The 25,803-nt window shown below is 43.7% G+C and overlaps 1 protein-coding gene across 1 annotated transcript in view; it reads right to left on the bottom strand.

Moving 5' to 3' along the window:
* The window catches only part of NDUFB8 (NADH:ubiquinone oxidoreductase subunit B8), a 246,316-nt gene that overhangs the window by 183,510 nt on the left and 37,003 nt on the right, over positions 1-25,803 (bottom strand). Inside the window, exon 2 of the mRNA XM_069610489.1 lies at positions 15,840-15,966. Coding sequence (XP_069466590.1) covers positions 15,840-15,966 — 127 coding nt within the window. The remainder of the gene's footprint in view (positions 1-15,839; positions 15,967-25,803) is intronic.

Below are 25,803 nucleotides of genomic sequence, written 5' to 3'. Positions count from 1 at the left end.
CTGGCAGGCAAGTATACCAGGAAAGGGCTTATTGTTAGTCCTGGCAGGCCAGTGGACCAGGAACGAAGATGGTTCACAACCTAGTGAAGACCACACTACCATCTGAAACTGGTCAGCCAATGAAAACTGTTGATCTCTGAGAAAAATTGTGAAACCATGGCCAGAGCAATGATCCTCTCCGGACTAGATTACTATAATGCGCTCTTAGGGGGCTCAACTAAAAAGGTAATACGATCAAACCTCAGAAAGTCCAGAACGAGATCCTCATTATATAATATGTGAGCCATGGTGAACACATTTGTGAGCATAGGAAAAAACTTAATTGGCTTATGCTTAAAGATCCTTACCCTGGTACACAAGTGTGTCCAAGGTAAAGCCTACTCCTACCTGAAAAAGAAACTACTAAACGACCACCCACAGACACTGCTTAGATGAAGCAACAGTCAGCTATTGGAGTACCCCAAGCCTAACTGTGTCTGGGGAAATGGAAGATCTTTCCCCTTCCTTGCAGCCACAGCTTGGAACGCACTTCCTCGAGCATTGCAACAAGAAGATCAGCCGTCTTTCCGCAAACAACTAAAAACTACCCTATTTGTATAATCACCTATCCTGGGTTGTCCCGTGCCTTTGTTCATGTGTGGTCTTTTTTTATGCCCTGATGCCCTTCAGGTTTTCGGCGCGTCAAAAAGGCGATTTGATATAATAGCTTTGTGGCATAAGAGGTGTTGAAAGAACCTTTGTTGAACCAAGAGAATCCATACACTTTATTATTTGTTTGAAACACAGTGGCATCACCAAGACAAGCTGAGTTTTGCTCTACTGACAGAAGTGTTGCATTTCAAGAAGAAGTATTGAGAAAGATTGCCATCTTGACAAGAATTAGTCCCTTTGCAGAAGGTGCCACATGGTAACTGAACAACATTGGTTTGAACTTGTGTTTGTGAAAGAAGGCCAATGTGGATTAAGAACCAAGCATTTTGGAAGAGACATTTGTTGTGTCCTAAAGACAGACAGTGGTTGACAAAGGCGTTTATATCACCTTGAACAGAACTTTGTTGAATCAGAACTGTAATCCAAATGGTCCCGACTTGATCAAGGGGAAGGCAGTCCAACCCTAATCGCAAGGATTGCTTTCAAGGACCTTTCAATTTGAATTAGAGAATTGAGCCATATTTTCCTTGTATAATGTAGTGTGTACTAGTGTGAGGGCCAGAGATATTTTGGACACTAGATCAGTTTTGTTAGTTTTAGTTTGCTAGGCAGGGCCCTCTGTTAGGTTAGGGAAAGTTAAAGGTTTTTCAAAACCCCTTTCTGCTTTAAATGCAAACTTTGAGAAGCATTTACCTTGTGTACGTCTCACCATTTCTGACCCCTCACATAAGCCTCTCTTCACATTGTGGAGGGGAAGAAACCTGCACAACAGATTAGTTCACCCCACAACTTTCCTCTGTGATGGGACACTTTCCACCCAATTGGTCAGCAATTTCAATAGATGAAAAATGGAGCAGACGATTTCAGTTGGTTCATCATTTATCAGGTTAGGCCCAACAGTTTCAATTTCTATGTGACAGCACAGCTTTTCGAACTAGAGCAGACTTGGATTTTTCGGTTGATAACCCATGAACACTGGTTAATTAAGGAGTTATGCTGGGCAACTGTTAAGAATTCAATCTTTTGCTGAAGCGCTGCTCTGGTAGGATGCTGAGTGGTTTAGTGGACTCAGGACGATTGTCCTTGGATACGACTATTTTTGTGCAAAGGACGCATTTTACACTTATCTCCTTGGAGTTTCATGTTCTAAATTGGTCATTAAATCTCCTATTGGGCATCTGCTCGCTATTGGCTAGGTCCGGGTATAGTGTGTCCACAGATGTTTTTGTCCTCTAATTTGCGTTAAAAATGTGTATATAGGAAGCAGGGTCCAGAGATTATAGGTCATTTGAGTATTGAGGTGCTGACTTTTTTACCTGTTCACTCGTTTACTTTTGTATTTAGATATGGGAGCCACCTCAGCACCTTAATCTAAGGATCAGTTTTGGCCAAATGATGCAGCATCACAGTACCACGAAGGTTGGTTTAGAATAAACATGCAGTCATCCCTTCCAAGATGGTACCAGTATTAGGGGAGATAGCACGAATAATTGCAATGTCGGTGTGTGCTTGCTTATGACGTAGGTAGCACTAGCAACAGCTTCATTTTTGGTTGAGAGCGATGGCGCCGAGTACTTTCTTAGGCATCAAGTGCAATATTAATTAAAGGGAAGAAAATAGAGACATTTCTATTGCCTCCTGTCGAAAACTTTTTCCTGACTCAAAAGGAGCGTTAGTAACACGGGTCTAGCCTAGGCATTAATGATAGTTGTACAATCCTGTTTTTATCGTCTGGCAATAATCAGGTCCGCTTAACTTTTGATGGGAGAGTTTTGAGTCCGGATGGTGCCCTGAAGTAGTTGAGGTGAGCATGGTCTTCCCCAACACTTTTGAATTGTAGATTAAGGATCTTTTGCAGGGGCCTAATGTGTGAGACTGAGGGTCTATGTCTCGGCACAGGGTTGTGTTCCCTTGCACTTGTTGGGTCCTTTGGATAGCCGTGCCAGGTACTATCCAATATCTGACCATACACTAAGATTTAAGTACAGCCTATTTTCTGCTTAGTTGCACTAATTGTGACAGACAACAGATTCAAAGCTAAACAATAGTGTTTTATTAAAGAAGATCTCAAAAGATGGGACATGCAGGAACTATCCTGGTCAGCTCGGATAGCTGCGGTCAAGGTGTCCCTCCTCCTCAGGTTCCTATACGTAATGGGTGCTCTCCCGCTATGGACCCCGAATCCAGCGATTAAGAACGTACAAAAGAAGGCCATGTTCTTTATTTGGAAAGGGAAGAAGCCCAGGGTCTCCAGGAAGGTTCTATTCCGGATACATGCAATTGGGAGTTTGGGGGTACCAGAATTCCGCAGATACCTGTGGGCAGCACAGGTGACATCGATGCAACAATGGGCTCTTCCGGAGAACCAGAACGATGGGTAACCTTGGAGAGGGAGGTAACAGGGATCCCATTCGAGTGTTTGGGGTTCTTGTATGCGAGACAGAGGGAGAGAGGGGATATTGTTGGAAACTACCAAGGCCACCTTGTGGTACTGTGATAAAGCACTACGGGGTAAGAACACAGATAGGTGGAGGCCTGCTCACGCCAATGGCCCAACCCAGACTTTACACCAGGCACAAAATCCCACTTTTGGTCCCAATGGGAGGTAGGGCAAACCCTGACAAAGACATTTTACTCAGAAGGGGTACCCCTGACGTTTGAAAGGTGCAAAGACAAATTCCAGATCCCGGAGAATGAACAATATCATTACACCCAAATTAGGCATTGGATCACAAACACAAAAGTTAAAGAGAGCATCCCGGGATCCAACAGGGCTGGAACTCAAAATAAGGGAAGGGGCAGCGGGGAAAGGTGTATCGCGATTATACCGATTACTATGTGGGGCAGACCCGGAAGAAACTTTTCCATACATGAGGAAATGGGAGGAGGATGTGGGCAAACCGACACCCTTAGAGACGTGGGGGCAAATATGGCGACAGGCAGCCAGCGAAAAGCTCTAAATGTGTTTCGATTAAAGAGGCAGACTTTAAACTATGCCTAAGGTGGTACATGACGCCACAACGTATACACTATGAATGCGAGCTACCCCTCACTACGCTGGCGAGGCTGTGGGGACAAGGGGGACCTGAACCATATGTGGTGGGCTTATCTGCGGGCACAGGCATACTGGAATGAAATCACATTAAAGAAGTAGTGGGGGTGCAGCTCCCTATGGACCCAACAGTAGTGCTGCTGGGAGTGGCGGTGGAAGGCACTTCCACAAATACGGGGAACAGAGCCACGCTTATAACCCACATGTTGAGCACAGCCAGAATCAATTTAGCACACATGTGAAAAAATAAGCAGGGGCCATTCGTGGCCATGTGGTGGGTAAGGCTGTGGGGAGTCATGGCCATGGAAAAGGTGACAGCATTGGCTTACGGCTCATACCCCAAATACTTGAACACATGGAAACCTCTCCATGAGTTTACAAAAAGGAGAGAGAACAAATGTACTTTAAACGCAGAGTCCTCCGGAAAGTCTCTATTCTGTGACCAAGCAAGACTGACAAAGACAGTCCTACCCTGTACTGCACCGAACTGCATATGTAAAACTTTCTAGTGTTACTTCAACCGAACGTTACTTAGAATAATGGAAACGAAGGGGGGAATTGTTAATTGTGAATTAGTTTTGATCATTAAAACTTTTTACACAAAATACTTCCACTCCTCTCCTTTTTCATAAGGATAAAAATAAAAACACGTTAATTTCTCCTTTTGTTATTATCCAATGAGTCCTTGAGTCCAGTCCTTTGTGTTTTCGTATTGGTCAAGATCTCCCAATATTTTCTCGATAAAGTTTATTCCTGCACATACTTATGTTATTTCCATGCAGGAATTCTTTCCACCAATCCTCTATCGATCTTGCTTTAAAAAGTCTGTTTGGATAATATTGTCTCTTTCTGTTGATACCGCCTCACATTCTAGGAGAAGATGTTTTACTGACGCGTGTCTTTCATTACAAAAACAGCAGTCTCAATTGTTCACTCCGCGCTTTCCTCTACTATGTAGGTAGCCATTCGTTGGCAACACGTCCATTTGACTGTGGCGAAGTTTATATCTGTGAAATTTACTTGGTAAGTATCAGATATTCTGGCAAGGTATCTCTTTTCCGACTGGAATTCTCCACGTTTTTAGTTGATTCATATGATATTTTGATTTCTCTTGTTTTTATCCAGTCGGAATCTTTTAATTTTCTTTTTACTCTTTCAGAGTTTTCTATTAGTTCAGTTGTATTTGAGTTAATATTGTCTAAATACGCACTCCAAGTTTCCTTCCATTTGCTCAATAGTTCCCTACTTTTACCTATACCATTTCTTGTCAGAAGTTTGTAACCGATCACCCCATCTTTTACCAGGATCTTTCTCAGTAATAAGAATGATTTCCAACAGATGATCGAATGCAGTGATTGGAGACCCAATTCCGCTCTTATTACTGAAATTGGCAAACTTCTTGGAAGATTTAGTAATGATTTCCAAAATGTGCTTTCTAGTGACTCCCATATATTCCAGTTTACGTTCAGTCCAGCTTCTCCACTGTAGGTTAATATTGGCATGACTTTTTGGATGTAAAACATCCTTGCTGGTATCAACTAGGATTTCCCAAAGCGGGCATTTATGATTCTGGCTTGTGAACACAGCATTTGTACCTTTGTCTTAAGATCTCTTTTCCAGTTTTCTTCCGAGATCGATGCGTTTAACAGTATATCCAGGTAACATTTCTTTCACAGTTTCCAGTGTCTGGGAACCTATTCTCCATTTGAAGTCTTTTGTTGTAACTCTCCTATTCCCTCCAATTTTTATGATTTTGGATTTTTTAGTGTTAATTATTAAGTCATTGTTCACCATGTATGTTTGTAAACCGGCTAGTAGATGTTGTAACCCTATTTCTGTTTGGTTTAGAAGAACCACATCATCAGCATAACATATTATTGGAACCTCCGTGTTATTTAGACTTGGGGACGGGGGGCGGGGAGGGTTATGATTTATCCGTTTCAGTTCTTCTGCGAGGTCAGCAATGTATAGTTTGAAGAGCGTTGTCGCCAATGGGCATCCCTGCTTGACTCCTATTAGTTTTTATTTCTTTCGACGGGGCTCCTTGGTGTTACTCACCACTCCGAAATAGGCCGAAGATGCAGAGAAGTGACCTTGGAGATGATGGTGGTACAAGAATCGATATTCAGCCTTCCATCCCAGCTCCCCTGAGTACAAGACTCAGGCTTCCTCAAAGAGGGGCTCTTTTCCACAATGTACCGGTCTGCTGTTTCAGTTGGGACAGACAGAGGTGTCAATTGAATAAAAGAGCGGGGAGAACACACACCGCCAATACCAATGCTGCAAAGGAATACAAAGATATTAGACAGTGTTGAGGTTAATGCAAGGGATTAGAACAGTTGAATTAAATGGGCAACTACCTAGATATGTATTGGAGTGGAGCTTCCCCGGGGTGGATCTACAAGGAATAACACAAAATGAGTGGAAATGGTCTAATTCAATATTGGTCCCAACGATATATCTAATTGATAACTAACCTTAATAAGGATATATTGAGGAAAGGAATCCAGTAAACCGAAGACAACGACAGGAGAAAATAACAAACAGGGATGTTAGTATAGGGAAGTAGCCCCGGACGGCACGAGGGTCGCACTAGTGCCGGGTTGGTGCAGTTTTCAGGAAAGCATTTATATGCACTTAAGGACAATCTCACAGGAAAGTCACTCAATGTCCCAGAATCCAACAGAAGACAAATATCCAAACAAGTAGTGGAGATAAATAGTAGCAGAGATGGGGATAGCCAATTAAGTATGTACATGAGCACACATGTATCCAGAGTAGCTGTAGAAAAGTTCCAGATAGTCGACAGCAATTTGGTTCCGAGTGCAGAAGCGGCAACCGGGAATGAAGTACCGCAAGAGACAGAAGGGAGCCGGATCCAGTAACGTTCCGAGTCAAACAACCAGACGAGCACGACAGGAATAAAGGAGGAGACGAGGCAATCCAGTAGTCAGGCAAAGGTCAAAACCAGGAGTTCAGATGAGGAATCGTGTAGGAAGACACGAAGTAGTAACGGACGAAACCGTGTGTAGCTTGTAACGCTAATTAGCAGCGAGCCCCTTGGAAGACGGTGGTTTTATAGTCGTAAGAGGGGCGTGTCTTGCCGTACGTCTTCCACGTACAAGATGTGTCAGCTGACCCGGAGTCCGTCGAAGTTTGTACAGACGCCATGGTGGCCTGTATCTGGTCCATAGAGGAGCTTGTAAAGAAGTCGTACTCTGCAAGGAGGCCCGCGGGGAAGCCTGAAGTGTAACACTTGGGTGTTTAATCTTACTCTTGTTGTAGTATTCTTGTGTAGCGCCATTATTGGTTGTAGTATTGAGTCTGGGCACTGCCATTTTTTAAGTTTTCCCCAAAGCTTGTTGCGGTTGACTCCATCAAACGCTTGCCTCAGGTCTATGAAGGCAAGGTAAAGTTTTTCTTGGGCCTTTATTGTGTTCAATTTCATCAGAGATAGAATGAACAAATTGAGGTCTGTTCCTGTACCCTTTGTAAATCCTGTTTGTCTTGGGTCAATGTTTTTTGAAGTTGCCCATTCAGTCAGTTTCTTTTGCAATACTGTGGCATAGATTTTACCAATTAAATCCAATAAAGTTATTGGGCTGTAATAGATAGATTTCTGTAATAGATAGATTTCTATTTGCTCAAAGAGTCCCAGAATACATTTTGACCATACTTTAGGATCTTTTTTCAGTTCTACATTTGTCAGTCCACCAGGGCCTGCCGCCCATGAGTTCTTAAGTTTTTGGATTGCCATTTCGATATCTAATTCATCGAGAATCATGGAAAAATCCACTTCGCGCGCTCGTACTATCGTGTGACTCCAGGTTCATTAGTTCCGAATAGTGATTGAACCATTCACTTTCAGTGACATTGTTATTCATCCTGCTTTGTTGATTTAAAGTTTGCGAATTGAGCAGGTTTAACTGTTACACTCAAGAGGCCTACTCAAGAATGACATGAAAACTGAATGTATGGAGAATGTTTAAATCACTATACTGGTTTTAATACCTATGCAACCTATGCTCTTTCGCTGTAAATACAAAAATAAAGTTTGTAAAACAAAAAAGAAAACCAAGCGTTAGGAGGGGAGGATCTAGAGGTGAGCAAAGCAGTGAGTCCAGACTGCACCCAGTCTAGTCCCCGGTGCAAGGCGGCCTCCCTTCCCCTTCACAGAAGCCCTTCCCTAGCGGTTATTCGCTGCAACTTGTGTGCATCCTTGGTAATGAGTGCAGGGAGTGTGGTCAGTGTTGCCTAGGACGACGCGAGGACTTGAACACTAACCTTCGAAATCGAAGATCAGCCTAGGCCCAAAAATAGAAAATCCAACCAGGATCGGGCGTTTATTAGAAATCTGCCAACGCTGTGCGGCGATCATGCCCCACATTCAATTGTTCTATCCCAGGTCCACTAAGGCCTATGAAGCCTTCGCCTTTAATGGTTCAACCACAATACTCAGAGGAGGCTGTATATGATGGCAACAAAAACTTGGAATTTGAAGGAGGATAAAAGTTGAAACTATTCGACCGTGTGAGATAGGGGCAAAGATCCTCTTTTTTGTGTGGGAGCCCGACTCGAGGGTTAAACAGGATTATAGAAAGAGAAAAGGAGTCAAATACTACCCTTGCCATTGACGCACAGGTGGTCGCCTTCTGTTAGCAGTGAGGCTAGTTCAACATATATACTAGCTCTTGAAAAGATCACCAAGAAATAGAAATGTTTCCAAACAAAAACAAGGATTTAATTTCATACATAGAACACAGTTTTTTAAAAGAAATCATGTGCCTTATTAGGCACGAAGGGTATGCATAAGAAAAAATCCAAAATAAATATGCATATAAGTGGGTTAGTGAATAGTAGGTGACTTATTTCATGTATTGCTCAAAATATAGCAATACGCAAACATTGTCGACACACAAGGTTCAGGTGTTCCTGGTTCGGTGAATTGTTGAGAGGAATGCAGGGGATGTGTGGGTGGAGCCCTGCTGCTTATGGCACCAAACTGTCATCAGGACTTTGGAATCTTTAAAAGACTATGTTGCTTAAGAGTATGGCGAGCACCTACAGGTAGTGAGAGAAGGGGGGGTTTGAGTTTAAAAGGTGACCAAAAGGCAGGTGAATTGCACAAGGAGGGCACTGCAAAAGAGACCTACCTAAGTTAGTAACAATAGATTGTGGCTTTTCCATCTTCTGATAACCAACTGCTTCAAGTCCTCACTCCTGGAAATGGCACACCTCCCGTTACCAAAGGGATTTGAATTTACAGACTTTTCCAGAAAGACGCAATCTGGGCTTCACGACAGCAGGCCTGTCCCAAGACAGAGCAAGACAGCAGACTTAAAATATAACAAAAAACAAATCAACATCGGATAGCCTTTCTGGGGTGGGCATAAGGTGTGCCCGAAATTGGATAGCAAGACGCTGGCCCTCCCAAGCCATACTGATTTATTGGAACCATCACATGCACGAATAAGATATCAACTAGGGGCATCACAGTAGGCCGAGAACTTGATAAAGACTCTTCACCTGATGTTCCAACAGAGGCGTTAAACCACTAGTCCAAAAGAACAATTAACAACGAACAGCTGCATGGACAATGGCCTTCTGGAACACCAGGTGACATTCACACTTGCCTAATGATACTGGTGTATCGTCGGGAGACTGGGACATAATCTGCCTTCAGTAAATCCTCCAGCTTTGGACGGACACACCTTGCTACGTAATCCTGCATACAGAGGTATAAAAGGTCGTCCTGCCTCTTGTTTACTAACCATGACCAAAAACTGAACGGTTTTGATGGTGGAGGATCTTGAGAACCCAAATCTGTTCATACTGGCGATTGGTTTAGTTTTCAAGGCATCGAAAAGTGGTGACCCTCAGCACCGCCTCTTTCTGAATGTATATTGGAACTCGACAGCTCTCTGTAATAACGACTTTATAAACTCGGCCAATGCCTCAATTGGACAAATGGCCTTTAAAATTTGACACCCATTTTATTATAATCAGTGGCGATCTTAATTGCCTGTGTATTGATAAAGGATCGACTGTGTGTCATTCAAAAAAAAAAGCCGCGCAATGGATGGACATGATGCAAGATAGAGACCTTCATATTTTAAATGGCCAAACCTACGGCAACCGTCTCCCTAAACCCACCTCGTCTAGTGGCACCTCCTCTAGTAACCTGGACTATGTGTTGATTTCTAGCTCATTAATACAGGATACAACATTACTGGAGGTCATCACAAAACAGCGAGTGATCATGCTCTACTCAAGTACACCCAGTCCGCTGAATCCAATCCTAAGCAAGACAAATGGGCATCGGACATAAACCAAACTCAAGGTCTAAATCACATACGGCTAAGACAACAAGATACCCAGTCTTTTTCACAAAATTTCTCAAGGCAGCTGGCTATAGGAGGGGATGTGAACCATCTACCTCTACTCCTTGAATTCAAACCCCAAGCTCAAAAACCTTTGTCTAGGTCTCTGTCTCAGTTATTCTTATGCTAGAAAAGAAACAGCTACAGAAATACCTTAGACAGATAAATGGATTGCGTTCGAGTAGTACACAACAATTGCTGCTGAACAAAAAAAAGCAAAAATACAAGAACTGGTTGGCTCATTACAAAGTAGAGGCCACGCAAAACGAAGCAGAATGCATACTCCCGACACTTGATAAAAAAAGATGGGAGAACAATATGGCAGATCAACAGATCCTGATCTTTACGCTCAGCTGCCTTGGTAAATGTCATTTTCGAAGATACCTGGACGTCGTTCTAGCGGAAGTTATTTGAAGCAAAAGTAACAACTTTCTGTCGTTCTCCGATGACCTCAATGTCTGCATGGTGTTTTTCGCTCGACATTCTGGACGCAGAGTTCTCAATTAAAAAGGCTAATCATTCTAGAGCTCCGGGTCCGGATGGTATCTCTAACTCCATGATCACGGAATCCCTGGAAACACGGGTGCCGTTTATTTTGGAGCACTTTAAACAAATTCTCAAGACGAGAGGGATCCCGAGTTCTTGGAGATCAGCTGTAATTGTACCCATCTACAAAAGGAAGTAGGGATGACCCGACAAACTTTTCGACCGATTGACTTTTTGGATTAATTGGGAAAACTGTTTGCAGCCTTCCACCAGCACTAATTGTAGACATGGATTGCCAGAAAGTAACAAGATTATCTGCCCCAAACAGGCTTTTTGAAAGGCATCGGAACAAACTTGAATATGTTTCTGCTGAATCTTCTCAAAAGGCAAAGCCCACAATGACAGCACCAAGATCTACTTGGCCTTTATTGATTCAAGAAATGCCTTTGATAGTATCGACCGACAATTGTTGTGGTCCAAAATGGAGGCGTGGAATTGTCCGCCAGACTTCTTGGTGGCGATTAAATCATTTTATCAATCAACCAACGTGCAGATACGCCTCAATGCTCAAGGGGTCCTAACCTCCTGTATCAATATGTCTGGGGGCCTAAAGCAAGGCAGACAATTGGCCCTAACCGCGTTTAATTTATTTCTGGCAGATAAGGGCTCATATGAGTAAGACACAAGTACCCCCCCCCCCCAAAGATAGGGGGAAACATCTTCCAAGACTTCCTTATGCGGACAACCTTGTCCTAATTAATACGATGCCTATTGGCCTACAAAGGCTCTCTGGATAGCCTGTATGATTATTTATCCAATAATGGGCTTGCTTTGAATAAAGCCAAAACCAACCCCATGGTATTTGGTCCTCAGGCTCAGCAAAGAAGAACTCAGTACAAATGGTATGCTGAAAAACAGCCCGTGGTTCAGGTCAAGGAGGTGAACTATCTAGGAGCTCTGATTAATAACAGTAAGGTGGACCTCTGTCGCCAAAGGGCGTCGAGGACAAAACGTATCTTTAGTAGGTCAGGTTCGTCTGCTCCACAAGAAATTCGGAAAAATCTCAATACACCCAATTCTGATATTCTATAAAGTCAGTCACCAACTTTATTGTATGGTGCAGAAGGGTTCCAATGTACCCTCTGGGAAATTCGGCCCTCGCTGGAAGGGAGCTTTTGGAGGAAAATAATCAGGCTTCCTAATTTAATACCTACCTCCATTATTAGATACAACTGGGCTTCATTTTGCTACTTGCAAGGTCGATATGGAAATCACTGGCATTGTACAGGGAATGCATGCTGCCCTGTCCGGCTAAGCCATATCGAGTGTTGGGAGAAAATCTGAAGAATGATAGCAACCGGATACTAGTGCAATGGAGGAGCGCTTGTCAAAGCCACTTTAAAGCTGTACTAGAAGAACTTATTAATAACCCTCCAAAGGTAAAATGGAAGCTCTGGCACGAGGACTGGGTCAAGACCCAACACAATATGATCTCCTACAAGATTCCAACAGCAATGAGGTCCGAAAGTAAATCCCTGGGCACCCTGCCAAAATACCTGATCAAATTTCCCAACACCTGGTACAGGAAACAATTTCTGCACTTCAGGTTAAATCTCTTCCCAACAAACAAGATCAGACAGATCTATAAACTAGTTGATTCCCGACTGCCGCTTCTGAAAGATACCGGTGGTAAAGTAAACCTTGAAACATATTACATTGTTCTGTACTGGTCCGACAGATCTAAGAACGTCCTTACTTGGGAAAATTGGTGGAGGCTGCACAGCAAAGATTTGGAAGTCCTGCCTACTATATTCTCAAGATGACAGACTATAAATTGGGCCGTATAGGGCCAACAATCGCCTCACCCCCTTAAAAATTAGATAACAGTCTACAAAATAATATATACTGCCCAAGACCCTGCCCAAATTTCACATCAATAACTATTACTGTCGCATAACATGCCCCCCTCCCCACACAAATGCACAGGGTTTATTAGACTACGGCATAGTTCTGGGATGGGCAGTTTGGAAGCTATCATCACATCTGAATAGTCCACCTGCAATTACTGGGAAGGGCGTATTGAGTTTCATAACATTTCAAGCCAAACATTCTTCTCCATTGGTCTAGACCTTGAAATATATTGTGAGGACTTACAACATTACATTCTAAAACTCGGATGTTATGTTCCATCAACCACGACATTAGAGCCCTACATTTGCATCTCTTGAGTAAAGTTATGGAATAAAGGCCCTGGTAAAGACATACATTTGCACCCTCTGTCAACGGATCGGAGTCTGAATGCCGGGTACAAAAACAGTTTATGGCAATTTCATCTAATGCCATTCCATCGAAATGTTTCCCTCTAAAAAATGTCCATCTAATGCATTATTTATTTATTTTTTTTGGGTCGGGGCCCCCCTCAAATCCCCGTTTTTTACCCTTTAAAATACATCTGATCTAAAATTAATCCTTTACCCCAAAAACATGCATTAGATGGACATTTTTTAGATGGAAACATTTCGATGGAACGGTTTTAGATGAATTGACTAGATGCCACAAAAGCAGACTTTCCTGAATCCAGCCTGTGAAAGCTGCTCCCGCAAAGTCTGTCGTTTGTTATAGACACCCTCTATAGGGCCTTTTTGGGGATGCTCCCCCCACCGCACAGTATTCCGCTCCGCTCCACTTACCTGCTGCTGGCGGCAGCGGTCTGCCGCGTTAATCTGCAGGCCACGAAGATGGAAGAACCCCATACAGCAGGTCACGCTTCTGTACATGAACATTTGGGCATCGGGCTTCCATCTTTACGGCCTTCAGACCCAAACGCAGTCATTAGTCCCCATTGTGCGAGCCTTATTCTGAGCAACTGCCTTTACCTTAGACTAGTGACACTTTGTTACTATGGACCTAGGGCCTTTGGTGGGCCATCTGCTCTATGATCTCCTTCCATTGCAATCTCCTTACCACCTTCTTCCTTAAACAGCTCCTTGAATCCACATTCCTTTTCCAGTACTTCCATTATGCACAGATTAAATCTGTCATAATTTTCCAGGTCATCAATCTCCAATAACTAGTTTCCGTAACTTCTAAATCTTTTAATCTGGGCTCATATGTTAGGTCCATGGGATGCCTACCTTTCAACTTTGACAGGGACACCTGAATTTCACTTAACGCTTTTATTTCAGGCAGAATAATCATAATGTAACTTAGTCGCCATTTCAGGTACTTTCAACGCTATAAGGTTAGGGCGTTTGATATGTTTCCATCATAGTGCCTCCCCGGCTCTCCTGAATTATTGGATGAAGGGGAATGAAATGATCCACAGCCAGTCTACCGGCTACAGTTGAGTCTCCTGCCAGATTCCATTACTGGGCAGGATCCATATCAAAGATTTCCTCAGTTACCTGCTTAAGTGGTTGCCTGCAGTACTCGTATCCTTTAAATAGGTCCCAATAACCGATTCTCTACATAGGAATATTTGCCTAGCCACCTTTCAGGGATAATCACAGCATACCAGGGCCTTCCAGCAACCCCAAAAAGCCACGTGTAAACTGGGCCAATTAACTTTAATCATCTTTATGCATTTCCAGTGCAGTTCTGGGTGCATGCACCCAAGTACTGCTGCTTATTTCACATACCTTCCCCGCCGGTCTCTAATCACGATTGCTGGGTAGTCCCCACTCCAATAATGTGCAGGACTAGCCTCTGGGTCGTGTGGGAAGCAGGCGGGCAGGCTCCTTGGTATGTTGGACCAGGGCCTATACTGTTGGAACTATGCTTCATGTCTGCACTGGACCCTTGAACGCTGCATGGTTCCTCTATATGTCTCTCCTCCAGCTTTACTACCAAACCGTGGGTGCTCAAACTCACTCTGTGGTCAAGCTAAGTCACCAGCCGATCCTCCACCCATTGAAGGCCTCCTTGCCCGCATAGTATCACTCTTGAAAAGCCTAATTCCGCAAAATCTCACTGCCAGTCTCCATTCTTCACAACAGAGCTGCAAAAATCCTACAACTACACTGGCGCACCAATGGGATTCCTGGGGGTCGGGTGCACCTCTTCTAGAAATAAACAATCACTGCATAATTCCATTTTCGGGGGAGGCTGTGGGGCTTTGAGGAGCCAATTCTTCAAGCAGCGATATTGAACCAGCACCCTCTAGCAGTCTCCTGCTTCCCACGTTTCATGCAACATTTTCCATCAGAAGCATCCGTGTGGAACACCTAATGAGCACCACTCATTGCAGACGATAGAAATTGGTATGTTGGCTTGTTTTAGAGGTGTGTTTTTTGGCATGGATTTCATCTCAACCTATTTTCCCTTTTTCACTTTAGTCAGGAAAACTATATTAGAAATATCCACATGACTAACAATGCGGGTGCAAATAAAATACCAAGCCAACAGCCACAAAGGCTTCTGTGCTGACATACACGATCAAACAGTACACGATACAGAGACCTTCAACAGAGAAAGGAAGTCTCCAATACTTGCAAGCAGTCCTACAGATAAGCAGTGTACCAGCCACTTATCTCCCTAAAGTTTAGTCACAAAAAGAGTAAACAGTCCCAACCCTAATTTCACTCATGCAGCTCGATGTATAAGTTTGGATGGGTATGACCTTAAGAGGTCTTTTAAAGGCAAACATCTATTCATTTGCATGAATTACCAGAGGCATAATAATATGAATTAGAAAAATCAATTTTTTACTCAAAGAAAAATCTACATTTAAGTTACTTTATTACTTCTGAGAAAACATTTTACTCCCAACATTTAAAAAAAAAAAAAAAATGTGAGTCGAATACTACCGCTTCAAAAATCCAATCTGGAGCCCCAAATGCAAATCCATGCATTCTAAGATCGGTCATGAAAAAAAAAACATTCTGCTCCGGTTTTCAGTTAAGTTTCTTCTTGTGTGCTAAATGCACACAAAAAAATAGATGATTCAGTCCCAGGGTACGGACGTTGAAAAAAAGCTCGTTAGTGTGCAATTATGAACCATTTGAGGCCACTATGCGTATAACTATTCCCGATGAGAAACGGAAGAAACACAGGACTACCTTAATGAAAATGCAGTGCACTTGAAATTGCTCTCGGATTTGTGTCGTTTTAATTATCCATGTGTTAATGCAGCAAACGTTTATCGTTTTCTTATATCCAATCTGTTACGTCCAATGAGCATAAAGCTCATAAAAGCAAACTATGTTTATTTTGGCTTTTGCAAACAAACATTTGCAATACAAACCACCTTGTGAAATATAGAAAAATCTTACCCCATCCCATCATCTGGGTAAGGCTCATAATCCTCCACCCTCATGTTGTACTTTTTGGCTGCAGCAGCCCTTTCTTCTGGGGTCTTCGGATAAGGACCGGGCAGCATATCTTTAGAAGTCCCAGATGCTAAAGAACAGGTGGAAAACAATAAGAAAACAATGCGGTACATTCTTCAGACACATTGGCAGTGGATTCACACTTGCAAAAAAAGTAAAAACATCCTTATACATAAATAAAACTAGTCTATGTTTCAAACATACTATCTTTGATAAAGAAAAAGGCAGAACAATACAAAGGAGCCACTTACTGGTTTTGAGTCCTTGTGGTCCAATTAGTGAGAGATCAAAAGAGAACCCAGAAATAAAGATCAACGCCAAGCACAGCTTTCAAAGGTTTAATGGCAGGTAAGGTGCCAAGACCAGCCTTACCAGACAATCTGTTCTTGCTCATAAAAGCTCATTCTAGCATGTGCAGTCCCTGTAACCTTCAAACTCAGGTGGGAAAGTGGTTTAAAGAGAACTGGGAAGCAGGGACTACATGCATATATTTTTTAAGAGCATTTTATTACATCGCTCTTACAATATCTGTTTGCAACACAGGCCAAACTGTTTTAATGGCGGTGGGGAAGCTCTGTGACACAGATTTTACATTTATTGTACATATGAACATGTGGAAGATATTTTGAAACATTCTGCACATGAGGCCAAGTATTGAAGATGTATAAGCATGTATTACAAGTAATAAAATATCCCATGCTACAGGTAGAAAGGATGCTGCAACAAAGTTCCACGACTGGCAGTATCTTTGTCATCAGTAGTAGGGGGTACTTAATCCTATATGTAATGATCAGAGATTGTTTTATATTATATTTTATAATATTATTTGCATAATGCTATGTTTATGAACGGGAATATAGTTTATTCAAATAAAATGTTGCAATGTTTTTGCTCTAAAGCAAATACATTTTTTTAAACTACGTTTTTATTGGCATTTTTATTTGCACATACCACTTCACAAATATATGTCGTAACAGTAATCTTTACCTCCTTTGCCCGCAAAACGGCTTGTTTCAGTGTCTGAAATATGCACTTGCCCTTTACATATGTCCATAGGGGTTGCACTGCAAGTCCATTGTGGTCCACTCACCGGGCGAAACTGCCCAAGTTCCGAACTTTCCAGTTCACCTTAGGCTTCCCCAAACAACCGTGCTACTCAGGCTGTCCCATCACACCTCTCAGTCTCCAGGCCCCAATAGTGTCCCACACCCAGGACTCGCCCCTGCTGCATCCCTCAGCAACAAAGCTCTTCCACCCTTATCCCCCATCCCCTTCATTTTCTTTTTGGGTTAGGTTCCGGTAATCGGCACCGCTACCCCAGCTCCTCATATCCGTCTCCATGCCTCCTCTCATTCTGCAATTAAGGAACCCCATTCATTGTGGTACGTTCCAAGGTAGTCGATTTCTCCATTAACATTGTATCCTGGAGTGTCCCCCCCCCACCCCCAACGCCCCATTTTGTTTTCGTCGGGAGACTTATCTTTCCATCTCTGGGCAATGGCTATCCTGTCTGCTCTCAACATGGCCTCCAACATTCTAGGTAACCTGTACACTGTCCCATCTCTTGCCGGAAATCCCAACATCATCTGAAGAGGGTCTAGCTTCAATGGCTCCCCAGTAGCTTCTTTGATCCAGCTTAAGATTTCCTCGCAAACAATCACACCTTTGGCCATCGCCACCACATGTGAGCCAAGGACCCTACCTGACCACATGCCCTGGGTACATGGGAGAAGCTCCTGGATACATCTTTAAGAGTCTGAGAGGATCCCTGTATCACCCCTGGCGAACCTTAAAGTTATGTTCCATAGTAGCAGTAAACAAGTTCCCATGGAATGTTATATTATATATCCTGTCCCATTCTGCCTCCGATATTTCCCACTGGGCTAAATCCTCCCAGAAGCCCTTACATTTTTTGCCACTTGGTGATATCCGCCATAATGAGAGCCTTATACAACTGTGATACCATTCCCTTCCTATTCACCATCGAGTTGAGCATCATCTCAAACGGCGTGAGATCCATTGAAAAGCATTCCTCCCATTTCTAGGCCAAGAATATGTATTTTAGCCTTAGTCAAAGACTGGGATTTTGACCTATTACATCTCTTCACTCAACTCCGAGCATTAAGAAATGACGGAACAGTTGACCGGCTCTCTCTAACCCCATGTCTGACCATTGTTGTGAATACCTAAAATTGTGCCTAGCAAAATCGATCTAAGGACCCCACACAGAGGTCAGGGGCGATGGCTAGGAGGACAGATTGTTATTCTCTTTTTTCTGCCTCCATGTTGCCCACAATACCCCCACTCCCGGATGACTTCAGGATAGGGGGAATTTCTTTCAGTGCGGCCCATATAGGGGAGTCCCGCACCTTTCTAGGGCGCGCCTCCAGATCTTCCAAATAAGTCCAATACATGCAGAGATCCTCCCCCATGTGCTCCACCATAACCCTCAACTGCGCAGTTTGATAAGAGCCCTGGAAATCCGGGTGGGCGCATCCTCCAAATTCCATTGGCAGGTTTAGGGTTGATTTCTTAAGCCTCTGCCTTTTGCTCTACCCGATGAATCTGGACACCATTGCAATCCATTCACTAAAAAAACTCTGGGAGGATCACTGAAAAGGTAAAGACGACAGGACAGGATATTCCTTTTTACGCAGGTCATCCAGCCATACCAAGACAGTACCGCCGGCTCCCACCTTCTCAGATCTGATCCAATTCTTTCCAGCATCGGACCAAAGGTTGCCTTCACTAAATTCACCAGTTCATTGTAATGCAAACCCAAAGGTATTTGATACCACACTTTACTTCAGAGTCAAGAAATTACCGTCCCATCCTCATCGGCATCACCCAGGATTGATCTGCACTAATTTTAAGACTCGAGAATGACCCAAACTGAGAAATCTACAGAACCAGTTCCGGGCAGTAGGTCCGTAAATCGGTCAAAAATGCCAAAATGCTGTTCGCAAATAGCGAGAGCTTAAAGTCCATCCGCCCACACACAATCCCTTTTAGTCTTGGGTTCAAGCTGATAATGCCAACTATTCCATTTGTAGGACATACAACAATGGGGAAAGGGGGCATCCCTGACGGGTCCCCCTTGAGCGATGCAGTGGTTTAGTTAGCATTCCATTCACCTGCATACATGCCGGTGGGGATCTATACAAAGATGCAACCCACTTCCTAAAGTTGTCCCCAAATCCCATCTTCTCCAAGACCTTCATCATGTACAGCTATTCTACCAGGTTTTCTCTGAGTCTATTGTTACCAGGCTTGCCTCCATATCTTCTTCTCTGACACAGTGCATCAGGTCTATGGTCTCCCTGATGTTGTCTGTGCCCTGCCTTATGAACCCCACCTGGTTCCCATTAAATAACGTTGGTAGGACACCTTCCATTCTATTTACCAATAATTTCACCAAGACCGTATTAAACACCTTAACCAGGTACAGCGCCAGAATAGATCTGTACTGTTTATAGAACTGCACTGAGAAGCCATCACTCCCTGGGGTTGTGCCCTCCCCCTCCTTCATCCCTTTAATTGTCTCTCTCCCTCTTCCACTTCTATTGGTCCTTCAGGTTTGCAGCCACCTCCACTGAGATTCAGGATTAGCAATCGGTCCAAGTACTCCGAAATGTGGGAGCCATCTCCCGAACACTCCAGTGTAGAGGTGTCCAAAGAAGCTCCTAAATTCCTCCCCAATCCTATATCGTACACCACGGAACCTCTTCCCCCCCACCCCCCCTCAGCCTCTTTTGTCGGCTTTATCCCCCTTTTAATAATATTTCTGCTTAAGAAACAGTAACTTTTTCCTTGGTGTCCTGGACAATAGCGTCTTAAGCTGCGCTTTATACCTTCTAAGTTTGCTAGCTTTTCTGAGGGAGAGAAAGGAACCCGTCTGGCTCACCGACTGGATTCCCATTATCTTATCCCGCAATAACTCCTCCTGTCACAACCTCACTTTTTTTCCTGGGAGCCTAGTCTAATGAGGGATCCTCTTATAGTGGCTTTGAATCCCTCCCATAAGGATTAGACCTCCACTTCACCATTGTCGTTATGCTCAAAGTATTCTTTAATCTCACTAAGCTGGGCTTGCGGGCTTGCCCTGTATCTCGGTCTTTAAGGAGGCGATCATTGCACATCCATCTCCCACTCTGGTTTCCGGGACGCCCAGCTCCCTACCACTATCCTCGCTAAATTGTGGTCCGATCATGTGACCGTCAACCTGGGAACTCCTGACCTGTCCCTTCAATGTGTCGTTGACCAATATGTCGAATCTCGAGTAAGAGTTATAAATCGGAGCATAGTAGGTTAAGTGTCTGCCCCCCTGTCAGAGACTCAGTTGTGTAGGATAAGAGTAAGACACAGACACGGAAGTTAGTCATCAACAAATAACCTTTATTAAAGTTGGTTTTCTCGCTTTTCTTTTTAAAAGGATACGTGTCATTGGAGTGGTCTCAGGAATCCAGGAGTGTCTACTCTGCTTTGGTAAGTATCACTCTGAGTTTGTGTTTACAGTTTTCCCTTCTTACTCCTTTTCCTCCTCTTTTATGGCATAGTCCATTCTTCTTAAACTCTTCCTTTCTTATTAGGATGTTCTATTAACTGAGTCTTGACCTTTCTGTACACTCTCCTGTTTAATTCGTCATCTCCCTCCTATACGTTTCATTCTCAGGTATTTCAAAAGCAATGAGAGTGTAACCTGCTCTTAAGGAACGTTACTTTGTCTGCAGATTTGCATCAATTTCCATAGTATAACTTTCTAACACACCCGTCTCCTTAACTCAGATTCTGGGTTGGGCAGCACAGCTGTTTATTCCAGATGCAGCGCATTGGCAAGGAAGGTGTCACACATACCTTGCTAATGTATGGGTTCCCCAGTAAGAGCTTCAGTCATTGCACCATTTGTGTTTAGTGCCGTAGACTCCGAGGAGGCCGTGTCTGCACTCACAGTTCCTCCCTTTGTAGGCGTTGGCCTGATTACGATTGGCTTATCAGGACTCGTCCAAAATCCGGTTATGATCCTCACCCTGCCCCTCCTGGGCGTCGACTATGTCCCGATTGGACCACATATGGATCAGCTGCTTCCCAGCTGACAGAAGTTGTTTTCCACACCGCAGGGAATAACACATACCCCCTCAGAGCCGTTGTGTAAGAGGCCGCTCCTGAAAGACGCATCAGTCTTCTCTTCGGCTGTGCCTGATAAACAAATCAAACGACTCAAACAAGTCTACACTCTTCCTCATGCGCAAAGTTATATTTTAACTCAGAAATATCTCTTCTTTCTTGTCGTGTTTCAATATGCCCACTCGTAACGGACACTTTGCTCTCGTCCTCTCCTGTCTCCTGGCAACAAACAGAACACATGGATCAGATTAGAATAAAGGTCCCTGGTCCTTCAACTCTATCCTATTGGTATAAGAGGTTGTCAATCAATTTCTCCAAGTACTGCTCTAATAGCTCAACCTGTCCCACTGCTGGATAGTCTGTTACTGCTAGGGTCCCCTTGCCTAATAGCTTTATCACACCCAACCACCGGTTTGATCAAAGAATCCGAGATCCGAAGCTCCTTGTACACCATCCGAATCATGTGGAGGTATCATCTCTGACCTGGGGAGTCTGGGTACTCCCCATTCTCTTGTGGTCTTCGGCAGGGTCCAGAACCATATTAAAATCCCCTCCAACTATAAGAGGGCCCTCAACAAAGCTCTTCAATTTGTTCCTCACCCCTTACCAGAATGGCAGTTGGCCCACTTTGGGGGAGTAGACCCATTCAGCGGGTTTCCCTGCAATTTTCCCTTTCATAAAACACAAATCTACCTTCGCAGTCCACCATCACCACCTCCACTGTAAAAATTCAAGTGACTCGACAGCAGGATTGCCACCCCTCTTTTTTTTTTTTTTTATTAGCCGAGCCCCTAGATATTCCACCCACTACCCACACCCCCCAGATGTCTTTTCCCAGCATCCACTGCGTTTCCTGTACCATTGGGAAATCCAACTGTGCCCTCCAGAACTCCCTCAGCAGCAGGGAACTCTTGGTTGGCGAGTTCATCCACTCGCGTTCAGGGAGCCTATAATTATATCAACCCTGGTGGTCATGTCGTTAGTTGACCTCAAATACATTTCTTTGAACTCTGAATTAATTGGGAGAACCATTACTCGGACGGTAGCCGTTGTGAACATTTCAAGAATGTTAAAATTGATTAGATTATGAAATGTGAAATATGAAAGAATGTGTATACATTTAAGGATTGTATTACATACATTACTCACCGTAATCGTATTTCTGGTGCTTGTTTCTGCTTAGATTCACATGCTGTGCATGTAGTCTGACATCTAGTGGTAATTGCAGTCTCATCTTTTTTTGTAACATCGAAAAGGTACGTCAAACTGGGCGCGTTTATAACACTATCCCTAGTGTGACTTGTTGTGTACCCATGATCCCTCACGCGTTGAGGTCCCCACGGTTGTTTTTGTTCTCGCACGAGGCACCCTGAAGAAAATGTGAGTGAGTAGAAAAGGAAGGTGTAAGATGTCTATGTTCCTTCAACTTCCAAGAGGGGAGGAAGGGAGGGCGCATGGGGAATCCAAGCAGATTCAAGCACCAGAAATACGATTATGGTATGTATGTCTTCTGATGCTTGTGAATCTGCTTAGAATCACATGCTGTGCATAGACTAGTGAGCAGTACCAGGAGATGATGGGGGTAGAGGGGGTGAGAAGGAACTGCAGTGAAGAGATAGCTTAACACTGCCCGAACCCCCTTTAAGAATAATTCTTAGAATGTGTATTTAAGCAGTAATGTTGTGTAAAGGTGTTAACAGAATTTAAGGTAGCTGCTTTGCAAATGGGAGCTACTTTTGATTTTATTGCAAATGATCCTCTAGATTCTGTGTCTCGAGTAGAATGTGCCCCAGGCATAAAGGGTAAATCTCTCCTGGACAGACACTTTAGGATACATTTAACAATCCATTTGTCGATAAAGAGACAGGGTCCCCTTCTCTAGCCCAGCGGCAACAGAAACAAAATTGATCTGTGAAGTGGATTTGTTTTATATATATATATAAAAAAAAAAATAAGAAAAAAAAAAAAGGTACAGTATTCACCGAACATCTAGCGTATGGAGGCTTCTTTCAGCTCGCTTAGTGGTATTCTGAAAGTTCAGTGGACTGGTTTACATGGAACTTGGAAAGGAATTTAGGTGCAAAGCGTGGGTGTGTGCGCAAAACCACCGTCTTTTCGAAAACGAACAAATGGGTCTTGAACTGAGAGAGCCTGCAATTCACTAGCTCTCCTAATGGAAGTAATAGCCACCATAAAATCAGTCATAGGTGAGAGCCTGAGGACTAGCCATTGGCTCAAAATGAGGCCCCATAAATTTAGTAAGGAAAATATTCAAGTCCAATCCGGGAGTTTAATTAGAAATAGGTGGGTGAAATCTTTTCACCCCTTCCACGAAAGCCTCAATTACTGGGACTTTTGACCAGGAAATCTTGCTTTGAGAGGTGGTTTAAGCAGAGGGGACAGTGTTAGGGTCCTAAAGTCGTACTGGTAATAAGACTTCAGGTAGATACCCCAGTGGTTTGTAGATCTCCAACTCTTAGTGTCAGTCTGTACTAACTCCGGGCCTTGGTTGAGTGGCAGATCAGTCAGGCTTATCTTAAGAGGAAAATGTGAGCTGTAGACAGACATGCAAACCAACAAAACTCTTATAAAAAAAAATTATTTATATATATATATATATATATATATATACATACATACATACATACATACATACATACACACATACACACATACACACACACCGGAATCACTTTAAATACTTAAACATTTACACTAGAACACTTCAGAAATACTTGGGACTACACTTCAAAAGGACACTTCACTTTTGTGTTTGGTGGTTACATTTGTAGCAACATTAGAAAAGGATAAGAATGTTATTGTATTATTGGTTATTACGCGCACCTGCGGTTTCTAACAGTTCATACGGTAACATTTACTCTGCAAACACATTTACTCTGCAGACACTTTAAGGGAAGAAAATTGTTATTGTAACATTAGCTTGGTTCAAGGTTCTAGAGAGGGTTTCTACGCACAGCAAGTCTTTAAGTCCAAAAACGCAACCCTAGCTAAAGGCAGTTCGGAAAGGGCTCAGTCTTGACAAGCAGCAGAATATGAAGAGTTCCAGAGGACTTTTTCCAGTCTCTAGTATTATCGAAGCAGCAAGTTAACAACTAACAAGGGAGACCAGTAAAAGGACTCCATGAAGGGATACAAGCAGCGGCTTGAGTCAGAGGTATGAGGGGGTGACCCTGGATACCTGTAGGTGCACTCCAACGCTATGGAGCGACTTCTTGGAATCAGGTAAGCAATACCTTTTCCCACACAGTACCTTAGGTTAGAAGAAAATGTTTGTGCTGGATGTTCTGCAATGTTGCAGCTCTAGACCCGAACTCTGTATTCTTTGGTCTGATGACTGAAGGCAGGACATGGGACAGGATCTCTCGGTAGCAGTCTCACGGGAGGACCTGGGGCACGACTTTCAGCAACTTCTTAGTTCACTCTGCAGTTTTGGCACCTTTTCTGCAGCACCAACAAAAAGGACACAGATTGCTTGGTCAATCTTCTTCGCTTCATGTGGTCCCAAACTCTGATGAGGTTGTCTGGGCGACTAGGGTCAGATCTCTGGCGTGTCCTTACGGATCCAGCAAAAAAGTTGACGAATTTGACTTTTCCACAATGGTGTACTAAAAATGGGCAGCAGGTCTCCTGGTATTGGACTAGCTCTGGTAGCTCCTAGGAGCTGGGAAGGTGGCTCAATTCAAAGTTAGTCATATGACTGGTTGTTCCCAACAGCCAAAGGGAAGGAGTCGTCCTCTTTGGAGCTTCTCTGTTGCACAGAAAACTGGGACAGGACAGCAGTGGTCACTTCACGGTGTTGCAAAGGGTCTGCAGCCATCTCTGGTCTTCTTCGGTTACTTCAGATTCCAGTTGTCCACTTGCTTTTCACTCCAGAAGCCTCACCTTTTATACAGTTCCAGCACACACTCCTCTGCAATCCCTCTCAGCATTTTGCAGAAAGGGGCATTTGGCTTTCCAGTCGTGAGAGCTAGTCCTATTCAGGCACTCTGGCAGACAAAGGAAAGGGGGGTAGAAGACTCTTCCCCCACTTCCTGCCTGCCCAGACACCACACCCACCTCTCGCTCCCAGAATGGTACAAGTAGAGCTAACAAAACGACAGCCACGCTAGTAATGGCGAAAAAAGGAACAAGTTACTTACCTGTAACTGTTGTTCTCCAGCATGGGTCTGGCATGGATTCACATGCTCATGAATATTCCCCGTCGTCAGGCTAGGAATCCTCGGTAAAGAAAAAATCAGTATCAGTTTCGTTTCTGATCTGTCTTTCGTAGTAGTAACCAATCACTGATCTCTGCGTCATACTGACCACAGCCAATGACTGCCCTCCACCTAAGCCCCGCCTCTGGCAGCCATCTTCAGATTTGGTAGCACGTGAAGTGGCAGTATGACCAAGTGAAGAGCCGCAGAGGGGTAGGCGGGAGGGTTCGCATGTGAATCCATGCCAGACCCATGCTGGAGAACAACAGTTACAGGTAAGTAACTTGTTCCTTCTCCAGCATGGGGTCTGGCATGGATTCACATGCTCATGAATAAAGAACACATAGCAGTAAACACATGCACAACCACGGGAGGTGGCAAAGGCTCAACATTAAGCATTACATCAAACTCAACATTAAGCAATTCTTACCTCCTCACCCGGCTCACCTTAGGCGAACAGGTTGCGCAGCACTGCTTGGCCGACCCTGGACTCCTCCCTGGAATCCCAATCGACGCAGTAGAATTTCGTGAAGGTGTGCGTCGACCTCCACGTAGCAGCCCTGCAG

The sequence above is a fragment of the Ambystoma mexicanum genome, chromosome 8 (assembly GCF_040938575.1).
Source record: "Ambystoma mexicanum isolate Mex_15411 chromosome 8, UKY_AmexF1_1, whole genome shotgun sequence".
Taxonomy (NCBI): domain Eukaryota; kingdom Metazoa; phylum Chordata; class Amphibia; order Caudata; family Ambystomatidae; genus Ambystoma; species Ambystoma mexicanum.
The sequence above is the reverse complement of the archived record's forward strand: the minus strand, read 5'-3'. Positions and strand labels throughout refer to the sequence as shown.